The sequence below is a fragment of the Dryas octopetala genome, chromosome 1 (assembly GCF_963921425.1).
Source record: "Dryas octopetala chromosome 1, drDryOcto1.1, whole genome shotgun sequence".
In the NCBI taxonomy this organism is placed as follows: Eukaryota; Viridiplantae; Streptophyta; class Magnoliopsida; order Rosales; family Rosaceae; genus Dryas; species Dryas octopetala.
The window spans coordinates 24444832-24457245 of NC_141366.1; the positions used below are offsets into that span (position 1 = coordinate 24444832).

At 33.6% G+C, this 12414-nt stretch overlaps 1 protein-coding gene across 1 annotated transcript; it reads left to right on the forward strand.

The window, feature by feature from the left end:
* The first annotated feature begins 4470 nt into the window (after positions 1 to 4470).
* LOC147299338 (cysteine-rich receptor-like protein kinase 29) lies at positions 4471 to 7403 on the forward strand. Its single transcript, XM_086247025.1, has 7 exons — positions 4471 to 5328; positions 5433 to 5555; positions 5677 to 5795; positions 5889 to 6099; positions 6212 to 6449; positions 6612 to 6762; positions 6849 to 7403. The coding sequence occupies exons 1-7, from the start codon at positions 4524 to 4526 to the stop codon at positions 7173 to 7175; spliced, it is 1974 nt and encodes a 657-aa protein (XP_086103151.1). The 5' UTR covers positions 4471 to 4523; the 3' UTR covers positions 7176 to 7403.
* The last annotated feature ends 5011 nt before the right edge of the window (positions 7404 to 12414 follow it).

Consider the following 12414-nt stretch of genomic DNA (forward strand, 5'->3'; position numbering starts at 1 on the left):
AGTATATTAAATCTTACTGTAAATTTTTCTTAAGCCAATTAAACGCAACCCCATAGCCCATATACCATATATAGCCTAGCTGGTTAGTTAGCTAGCTAGCTCTTGACCAATTTCAAAAGCCAATTAAAATTGTTGATATTTATGGAGTGGCTCTATCTTGGCCCACTTTTTTTTTTTTTGGCCAGGGAATGAATCACTTCCATTAAACAAATCAGATAAGCCGCTATTTATGGGTTTGATTTACTTGGATGTATAGTTTAATGTACACTATTTAATTTATGTAACCTATTGGACCGAATGGCAGCTGTAAAAGACTTTGCATACATCAATTGACACTATTAATCTATTTCTTCTTCTTCCTTCTTTATTAGTGACCGCATTATGACTTTTTGAATTATATTTTATATCGTATAAGATATGCCACTTTTTATATTATATTAATTATTCTGGTCCATATAAACTCGAGCATAATTAATTAACCCATAGCCGAATCACAAATTAACAAGACAGTTTGTGAGCTAGATCAATGTGAAGTTAAAATACTAGTACAAGTTAAGTTATAAGTAATTGGAAATTGAACTCTAGGCCAGGATACAAGTAAATTAAAGTACATCGGTCATTTGAACAAACCATTTTACTCATTATAAATTATAATCCTTCCTTTTATAATAGTGTTGGTAGAGCATGCCAAGCCAGTTTACCCGACTGCTGACGTCAACCAATTCTGTTTTAGAAAGGGATTAATACCATTTTGCTCCCCCGACTATTACACTTGTATCAGTTTGCTCCCCAGATTTCTAATTTGGAAAATTAAGGACTCTGACTTTTTCAATTTTGCCAATTGAGGTTCTTTTGTCAATTTACACATTTTTTATCCAAATCTTTGAGGGCAAAATGGTCCCTTCCAATTAGATCTTATCATTTTTTCCTCATGCATCATTTTTCCTCTTTTATTTCTTGCTAAATTTTGCTTGATCATCTCGACATTTTAGATGAAAAATGTATAAATTGACGGAATAACCTTAATTGGCAAAATTGAAAAAGTCAGGGTCCTTAATTTTCCAAATTAGAAGTCTGGGGAGCAAACTGATACATGTGTAATAGTCTGGGGAGCAAAATGACATTAATCCCTTTTAGAAATGAAGCTCCAACTATTGCATTTAACAACAGCTTACATGATCTCCTTTACTTAAACCTCCCCTCACCCAACTCTAGCTTTTACTACTCCAATACTACTGCTGGTACTATAGGCAGTACTGAAACAGCCCATGGGCTTGAGTATTATCTCCAATTTCCAAAATTGGTCAATCAGCTTTTTGCTAAGGCCGCTTATAATGGTAGTAGTACTTTTGCAACAGGGAAAGCCAAAATCAGTGATTCTACAAAAAATATATGGGTTTGCTCAATGGACTCCTGATATAACTGGTGATGATTGCATGCGATATGCTTATGGGGGGCTCTATACATGTATCACATTGACGAGAAGAACTTGCCTATCACGGGGATAGGAGAGGTGGCATCCCTCCCTCTCATCTCTGTCTCTGTCTTGATCTCTCCCCCTCTCCCTCTCTCCTCTTTCTCTTTCTCTTTCTCTCATTCCTGTCTCTGTCTTTCTCTTGGGAGGGATGCCACGTCCCCTATCACGGGGACATGCAAGTTTTATTCCACACTGATATATTACAATTGCAAAACCATATTGGCCACTGGTTTATTTGCCTAGCTATCTAGTGCTGTTCGAGCCGTTCTCTTTTTACTAGCTCCCTAGCTAATTATAGCTGTAGGCTATATTAACATACACACACATATAATATATATATATATATGCTTGTTCTGGTATAGCTATCTGAATATGAGGAATTGATAAAGCAACTTGTTGTTACTCGTCTTAATTTGTTATTGTTGTTATAGCTCTTTTCACCTTGTACGTCCATCCTTGCATAACATTATAATCTTAATAAACCCGGCCTGCTATAAGATCACAAATAATGCTAGGGATCCAATTTGGATTATACATAATGTGACATTATATGTGCGTACCTAAGTGTTTGATTTGCTGTGAAATAAGAGTGAATTTATGTATGTAAAAAAAAAATAATAATACCATCACATCATTTTGGATTTTTAATTTGGGATACAAATTTAGAATCTTTTGCAGTGCTCAAATTCCAACAGCTGCCAAATTAATGTGAAGAGTTTGAGAGGGGCCATGCATTCAAGAAAAGTTTCGGTCAGATATTGCACCACAAGAAAACATAGTCTATGGCTCTATGCTATTTAGGATTGGTCAATATTGCACCACAAGCACAAAAATGATGCGTGTGGGACTGTTTATTTACACCGTAATTTTGAGGGTAACAGGGACCATAGATGGTGATAGTATAGAAACTAATAGATAGAGCCATTGTATTATTTTTCTCGAGACTGACTTGGCAAAGATAGAGCCAAAGTATTAGTTTTCTCGAGACTGGCTTGATGATGTGTTGTGGAGAAAAACTTCTTATAATAGAGATATGGACTGAGTTGGCATCTTAAGCAATAACTTTTGTCTTGAAATTAAAGAAATTTTTATGTAATAAAGTATAAACCTAAAGCATATGTGTCATCAAGTTATTAAATTGAAATACCAAATCAGTCATATTCCTATTGTAGGAAAGTTTCTCTCTCTCTCTCTCTCTCTCTCTGTTATGACTGTACTTTTCAAAAAGAAATAAAGAATATGTATATTGAGGAACAAGAGTACGTTTTCCTCAAAAAAAAAAAAAAAAAAAAAAAAAAAAAAAAAAAAAAAAAAAAAGAATAACATGAGTACGTATTTTATACATATGTTTTCTGCACCTTATAATTATATCACTAACTTGCTAGTTGGTCTATTAAAGCTAGACTTAAAAAAAAAAGTTGTTACTTCTGACCTGAGCAACAAATCGAAATGGCTTCCTCAAGGTCTTTGGTCTTCTTCATTCTTCCTTTGCGCTAGGAACAAAAAAATTAAATTTTTCTTAGATGACAATTTGCGTACGTTCCGCAAGTTCCTTTTTTTTTTTTTTTTTTTTGAGAGAGAGGGGGCCCAAACTTAAACCAAACTAGATTACATCTCTAAATCTTCTAACACCAATTAAGTCTCGAATTCCTTCTGTCTTTACAATGTCTCATTAAAAAGAGGTTTTTATTAATAAGGGCCTCAAAAACTTTTAATTTATTCAAAAATCTGTATGTAGATATTTTAATAAGTTATTTACACTTACACCCTCTGAGGTTTATTGTTTTTTCACATACATTCCTTGGAGTTTCAAAAATTACACACACCGCTGAGGTTTAAAAAATGTTGCATATAACCCCCCTGCAAGAGAAAACAATAAATAAACAAAGAAGAAGATATTTGTATTGAGTTGGAACTTATACCTTGAGTAATCTTATTAGGTCATTTCATCCCCTTAGCATGCCTTTTTGCATATTTTCTCATCATTTTCATCTTACTGTAGGAAGTTATACGTAACAATTTTGAAACATTAGGGAGTGTGTGTAATTTTTTAAACCCTAAGAGGTATGTGAAAAGACAATAAACCTCAAGAGGTGTAAGTATAAATAACTCATATTTTAATTTGATTATTACAAAAATGCCCTTTCTTTTTTAGCACGTACAGGTCATGTGACATTTTTTACACGGCCGTTATGGGAAATTGATTGAGAGTCCTTGATTGGTGCTTAATTAAATTAGGAGTCCTTAATTAATTAGAATTATACTTTGAATGTCGCGTCCTCAACTAGAAAATGGTGTAAAAGTCGAATACTTTTGCTAAAATTTTCCCTTTAAAATTCAAGTGAGTACAATTGGACACACGTCTTATCGAGCATTCTAATGCTCGATTGTCACTAGGCTTGCCACTTGCGTAGAAAAAAATCAAATAATCACTTGCGTAGCTTTCCGATTGACCGATTGTAGGCATTTCATTCATTGCACATATGGGTTGGTGATTATTTCCGATAAAAAAAACAAGGAAATATATGTATATATATACACAGGCTCCTTCTGTTGAAGTATACCTCAACTTATTTATATTGAGGTATAACCTTGTTGGGGCCTACAAGAGTCGTTTTGTGTCGATCCGAACCGTTCGCCAGGATCATCTTCATTGATAGATCATCCTTGCAAAAAATTAGCCAAATCAGAAATCATTTGCCTATCTAACTTTGATAAAACAAATGGACGGTTTCATCGAAAATATTTGGTTCGTCCATTTATTTGATCAAAGTTAGATAGTCAAATGATTTCCAATTTGGCTAATTTTTTACAAGGATAATCTATCTATGGAGATGTAAAAATTGAACGGTTCGGATCGACACAAAATGACTCGTGTGGGCCCCAACAGGGTATACCTCAACATAAATAAGTTGAGGTGTATACCTCAACAGAAGGAGCCTGTATATATACATATGCCAGTCTATAATCTTTTAACAAAGCTACAATAAAAACAAAGTTTTTTTTATTGCTATACAGATTACAGAGAAGGACAGAAGAGAATTAAATGGGTTCCTCAAGATCATTGCTTATCTTCATTCTTGCTGTCATCTTTCACCTTCTTCTTGCTCCCACCACATCCCAAGTATTCGACGGTACATGCACTTCCAGAGCTGAATTCTGCTGGAATTGCGCCAATATTGGCACCTTTGATAATGGCAGCAGCTACCAACAAAACCTCAACAACCTCCTCTTGTCCTTCTCCTCCACCACCCAACTCAACGGCGGCTTTTACAGTTCATCTCTGGGACAGGGCCAAAATAAAGTCAATGCAATTGCACTCTGCAAAGGAGACATTGCAGAACTGAACAAGTGCCAGGCTTGTTTCAATGAGTCCAATTCCATTCTGTTGAAGAATTGTTCACTTCAAAAGGAAGCAATCACATGGGCCGAGAATTGTATGGTCCGATACTCCAGCAACTCAATATTTGGTGTTGAGAAAGATAAGCCTCTTAAGTATCTGCCCTCGCCTCAAAGCGTGACGAATGCAGAACAATTCAACCAGGTTCTCTACCCCATGTTGGAAACTTTATGTGATAATGCTGCATCTGGGGGTTCTCTTAAAAAAATTGCAACAGCCAAGGCATATGTGCCAGGAATTGAAACCATATATGCACTTCTGCAGTGCACTCCTGATATTGAGAAGCAAAGTTGTAGTAATTGCCTTAAAAAGGCCATCTCAGAAGTTCCAGGACGTTGTGGTGGAAAGCGAGGATGCAGAATTCTTACACCCAGTTGTCAGTTAAGGTTTGAGGACAATAGTCTTTTCTTAGACTCTACAGCTGATTCACTAGTCGATCTTTCAGACCAAGGTATTATATACGGTTCTCCTGCATATGATATACTTAATTAGTCCAAATATATATGCCTTAAAAGTCATTTATTACTGATAAAAACAAGCTTCTGATTCTTGCAGGGAAGAAGAGTAACACAACAAAAACTATCATAAGCATTGTTGTTCCAGTCGTAGTTGTTATTATACTTATCGTTAGCATATGCATGATCTTGAGAGTGAAGAAGCAAAGGGCAAAACTTGAAAGTAAGTTAAGTTGTATTTTTGATCATTCAATTTAGGTAAAAAAAAGAAAAGAAAAACCCATTTGAATGTCCTGTTTATAGTGGACACGTGTTCAAACATGTGCTAATGGATCTCTTTTCAGATGATGAAATTAGTCTGGTGGAATCGTTGCAATACGACCTTGACACTGTAAGATCTGCAACCGATGACTTCTCTGATGCAAATAAGCTTGGTCAAGGTGGATTTGGAGCTGTTTACAAGGTAATTACAAAACAGAACACTCTCACAAGAAGAAGGTTACACATGAATTGTTTTTTCTAATTATAATTTTTTTTTATTCATATAAACTTTCAGGGTACGCTATTTAATGAACAAGATATAGCCGTAAAAAGGCTCTCTCTAAATTCTCAACAAGGTGATCGTGAATTTAAGAATGAAGTTATGTTAGTTGCCCGGCTTCAACATAGAAATTTAGTAAAACTCATTGGTTTTTGCTTGGAAGCAAAGGAAAGACTCCTCATTTACGAATACCTTCCAAACACAAGTCTTGATCACTTCCTGTTTGGTATGGTTGCTCTACTTTTTCCTATATATTTTATGTTACACAAAATCATATGATCAACATAAGTAAGAGTAACTAACAAAATCATATTTCACGCTAATGGTACTATATCAAGATCCACACAAGCGTGCAAATTTGGATTGGGAGACACGCTACAAAATTGTAGGAGGCATTGCTCGAGGGCTTCTTTACCTTCATGAAGATTCTCGACTTCGAATTATTCACCGTGATCTTAAACCCAACAACATTTTATTAGATGAAGATATGAACGCTAAAATTGCAGATTTTGGCATGGCAAGATTATTTCTTACGGATGAAAGTCAAGTAGATACACACTCAATTGCAGGGACCTAGTAAGTTTATGCCAAAACATGACAAGCTAAATTAATTACATTTTTGTGTGTGGCTTTCATTAGAATTCAATTAAGAAGTTTCATATATATAACAAAGAAACAATATGAAGCTAAATTAAATATTTAATTTGATGAATATAAATTATATAATTATGCACGCAGCGGATATATGGCTCCAGAGTATGCAATGTATGGCAACTTTTCAGTCAAATCCGATGTTTACAGTTTCGGCATACTAGTTCTTGAGATCATGAGTGGCCAAAGGATAAATAAATTCAAGCATGGTGTGAATGAAGAGGATCTTCTAGCCTATGTGAGTAAAAATTAATATAAGTTATTAGTACATAGTGTAATTTCCTTTTTAATTTGATATATATAATTATAAACTTTTAATTATAGGCCTGGAGAAATTGGAGGGAGGATACAATTTCAAACATCATAGATCCCATGTTGGAGTTGGGAACAGGTTCAAGAAGTGAAATGATGAGATGCATCCACATTGGTATACTATGTGTCCAAGAAAATGTGTCTACTAGGCCAACCATGGCTTCAGTTGTTGCCATGCTGCATAGCCACTCTCTAACACTCTCAGTACCCTCAGGACCTCCATTGTGTATGCAAAGCAAGAGTAGAAAAGACTCGGGGCTGACAGAGTCAGATAAATCCAAAACCTGTGGGTCTGTGTCAACAAATGAGGTTTCAATTACTGAACTTCTTGCTCGTTAATAGTATATCCGACTTCTGCACAAGTCAGATAAACGTGCCTTTTGGACTTCGATCTACACCTGTGTACAATAATTTCAATCCACTATTGAGATTACTATATGGTAGGAAGGTATAAGCTAGACTTCGATCTTGCCATTTTTATGTCCTTGTGTTCTATTGATTTCTAATTTCTTTTTCCTTTTTTTTTTTTTCAATAAAAATTAAATATAGGGGCTGCTCTTCACACCCTATTTGTATGTATGTGATTATGTACACTAACCAGAACTACACGTCTTATAAATAGAGAAATTCAACCTAATGGTCTACTTTTCCACCCACATTGCTTTTATAACGTACACATGACGACTTTTCAAAACTTGCTTTTATAACCCTTTTGGTACTTGAAATTAAAGTCATAAATACCCTTTGATTTATAACCAAATTACACTTTTACTATTTTGTTTTTTGGGGAAACAGACACCACTAGTACATTGATCCGTTTACAACTTTAGCACCCAACAATAATCTATGCAGAAATAGCAATTTTTGGACAAGAAAAGTCCCAAATGCCTCTTCCTCTTTCCCCATACTACCACAATGCCATTTTCAGACCTACAAAAACCAAAAAACAAAAAACAAAAAAAATAGAGCTCCATAGATTTGCAGATCCACCCACCCAGCTGCTGGCCCCACCACCGGTGACTCCTCTTCCAGGCCAACAACCCCCAGCCGCCACCCGTCCTCCCGTCCTTCTCTATGTCTCTCCCCCTCTCCCTCTCTTTCCTATCTCTCTTTCAATACTGGGTTTAGCGAAGATGGAAGCATAAGCCACAACAAGTGTATTGGTCATTTTTAATAAATTCTAGACCACGTATAGAAAAATATGGTCTATTTTTATAAATTATGATTTTCACAATCTATACAACAAAAGGAGCAAACTTGAACCCTCGCCATCCCTTGCAAACCAAAAAGAAAGCATATCAGATCGAAACCCTTATAAATTCATCTATAGAAACAAACACTAAAGAAATATTTAACCCTTCATCTCTAATTAGGAAGTCCAAATACTCAAAACACATTAAACTATACATTTTTGATTCATTAACTATAAATGCCAAATGTAATGCATAGGCAGTTTCTATGAAGGAGATTCTGCCCTTAATGAACCATTTATGTATCTTGCACATACAATCATGTAATACCAATATCATACATGCATGTTTAGTTCATACAAGTCAGAAACATGCTTCATAATTAAAATAATGGGAACAAGATTCATCACATTATAAGCAACAATATGAAACAACAGCAACTTGTATTAATTCAATTTCTTTTCGAGGCAACAAAGAGGATAACTAATTAATTATCACCGTATACCATTTTAACTTTCTGATTTTGATCCTATTCAGTTCACACACTTAAAGTCATGTGTTTACTTAATCTAAGTAGTGAAGCTAGGTTCCAAGATATCCTGCTATGTTCACATGGCAGTTGCTAGTTATGCAAAATCTATTGGTTAGACTTAAGTGTAATTACGTTTCAAGTTAAGTTTAAAATCAGTAGTATCATTTCTTAAAGCAAATTAAAGTCATCAACATGCTCTCACATATTAATTTACTTAAAACACTAAAACATGATGTCCAAGTCCAAGTCCAACCCATCAAACCATACAAACCTAGGCAGTTTAGTAAAGCTTTTATTATACTATTGATTCTCCAACATGGTAAAGCAAGTTGCAGTCATCAACATGCTCTCACATGTTGATTTTCTTAAACAAAGTGAGCAGAGCCACCAACATGTAGTCAAAGGAAATGCATTAAAATTGTCACACTAGAACCATGTCATTTCTTATGTAGGTTAACTTAGTATCTTACTGCAAGAAGGTCATGAATTACATTAATACCAACCAAACTCAATCAAATATTAAGTATACATCACCAAAACCATTTAGATGCACTTTTACATATACATATAGATATATCCAAATCATAAAGTTTAAGTGGACTAGCTCCCACTACCTGGAATGAGGTTCTCGACTTTGTTGTACTTCCAAGCAAGTTGCAATTCTAGTTCAAAACATAACAAAATCAAAAATTAACTTCACAAAATCAAACTTAAGATTTCTTAGGGTTTGATGGCTAGCTTATTATTGGTTAAGTAAGGTTGGATTCGAATTTTCAAATTCCCTAAAAATTATCTACTGACTTTATACAAGTTTTAAATCATGCAAAAAGACCTTTTTCTAAGTTTAAAACCAAAACAAAAGTCAAATGAACAAAATAGGTATGCTGCAGAATCTAAAACCTAACTTTTTAGTTCAAATCTTGAGGTTTGACAACCCAAATTTTGATTTAGGAGTAAACAGGCTCCCTTCTGCCTCTAGGGCATCCTTAGGGGTGTAATGTGACTTACTCAACCTAAGGATAACTTTACAACTTCTCCAAAATTTACTGAAAACGGAGAGGTCATGTCTTAAAACTTGGGTCAGTTTCTTCACTTATAGTCTGTCAAAGAATGAAGAAAAAAGATACATTCATCCCAACAAAAGTTCATTGCATCAGCACCATATGATATAATAACATGTAGTTTTGGTGCTGATATATGTTGATGTTGATGGTTTAGATTATTGTTAGATGATGTAAACTGTTGCTGTCCATATCTTTAAGTTGATAATTTCCATCCGCGCCGGTCCATTATTAATAATGGCTTTCCTGCCTAGCTGCAACGTGAGACAATGCGTAATGGCTTTCCTGCCTAGCTGCCAATTAATTAAGGTTCCATTCTGTCCTTTTTTACAGTATAGCGAGGTAGGTTTATATGTGGAATTGGAGAAAAAATTTCATGTAATGAATGCATACAAACTTTTGTGTTTATTTCATTTCATTACATGATTACAGATTAGGTCATGTGATCGATGGGATAGATAACCACATCTAAAATGTATACATCTGTAATAAGTAAGTTTTTTTTTTTTTTAATAAAACTAAATAATTATAATAAACTTCTTAATTGTTAGAAATTTTAAAAATTCTTCAAAATCTGTCTCTATGTCAAATTCAAGGATGTCCTTAAGCTATGTTTTAAAGTCAGCTAGTGAGATATTTACTTTAAAATTTTTGATTAAGCTAGTGTGATTACAGCATTTTCAAAAATGCCTATTGTTTTTTTTTTTTTTTTCATTGGATAAACATCAAATACTGTTACAACATTCGTTAATTGATATGTAAAATATTTTGCAGCATAAGTAAAGTGGGTTCAATCGGTGCATAACCCATAATATGGACAAGTTTTTGGGGTCTAATATATCAAGGTTAACAATTATATAATAAAAAAACAAACAATTTCGAACACATTTCCCTATAGTTTTACTTTTACAAACCAATTCCTACGTACAATGCCGATCGAACAATAATTTAAACTAGAGTTCAGCCGGCCTAATTGCAGATTAACATGTTGATCATGTCAGTAGTCTAAACTAGATGTAAAGTTAAAATATTAGTGCAAGTTAAGTTATATAAGCTAGTAATTGGGAATTGAATTAGTCAAGGACGTTACAAGCTACACTAGCTACTTAGCTAGTGCATATATCGATCAATAATTTGAACAAATTAAATTAGTAGATGAGAATTAATGTTCACGTTCATGAGTAGTTGAGGGAACTATTTTGGCCAGTGGCTTATATGCCTAGTTGTCAACTGTTTTTCTCGTGGTCCCCTTTCTAGTAGCTATGTACCTATATTACATATAAGAGAGGAACTTATTTATCCCTTATTGTATAACACATGTGAGATATAAACATAGTCATGCAATATTTGTGAGCCTTTCTATTGATGTAATCTTTGTCTTTTGGACTGTTCTAATGCGACCCATTCCCACCAAAACAGAAAACAAAGACATAAAACAAAAATAAATAAATAAATAATACATGACAGTGGACTTGTGGAGGAGGCGTATTTGGTGCTGCTTGATTTTTTTGTATTTTTCCATTAGGTTCCAACCTCGAGTTATTATTGATTTTCTCTAAGAAAAAAAAGAAAAAAAAAAAGTCAAGGCGGTGGAAGGATAGGATTTGTTAAGAAAGAAAAGTCTCCATTAGGCTCCAAAAGATTTTGATTATTATTGGCAATTGCTACTTGCTAGGTAGGAGTAGGAGTAGGACCACAAATTGTTTCCTAACCGAAAAATTATAGGATATAATCGATATACAGTTATATAGTATAATAAATTCAATGTGTAAGGGTATTATTGGATGATGTGTTTGTATTAGTAAGGTATAATATTAATAACATCCACTCATATAATAACATATAAATAGATTATACCACATGTCAATATATTGGTTATACAGAATAATTTTTCTTATTTGCTAGATAAGAGTAGGAGTAGGACCACAAATTTCCGCGTAGGTAGAGTTAGGGCTGGGTTGGTTTGACCGAAAAACCGAGACCATACCCGAAACTGCTCCAACCGATGCCGAGAATAACCGTATCGGAGAAAAACCGTACCGAGATATCGGTTTGCCAACCGAACCGGTATGTTCGGTTCCAATTCTGATTCTCAGATCCTAGAACCGTCGGTTTACCGAACCGAACCAAGTATATATAACATTTAATTTAAATATTACATTTTTATACATTTCTATATCCTAATATACCTTTCTATATACATTTATATACATTTTTATAATTTATATAAAAAATATATAAATTTATAAACCCTAAATCCTAAACCCTTTCTATACCCTAAACCCTATAATTAATAATTTATATATTTTTTAATTTATATAATACATTTCTATATAAAAATTAATTAAAAATACCCTAAACTAATATTATACCATACCCTAAACAATTTATACCATATAACTATAAACTAAATATTAAACCCTATATCCTATTCTTATATCTCATGCCCTAAACCCTATTGTGTATTTTATTAAATTTTATACCTTATAAGGCTTATTATATCCTATACTGATATACTATATACCATAAGACTATAATTGATAATAATTCAATAATTTATAGTTGGTATATAACTAATAACTGTTGTCTATATAGATGTTTAGTATGATATAATATGATAATAGTCTATAACTAATAACTATAGTCTATATAAATGTTTAGAGTATTGAAATGTATTATATAAAATATATTTTATATAAATAATAAAACATATTTAATACAAAGTAAAAACTCCAAACTCCAAACCCCAAAATACCCTAATGTCTAAATTACTAAAGTATTAATTTTTTTCTTTT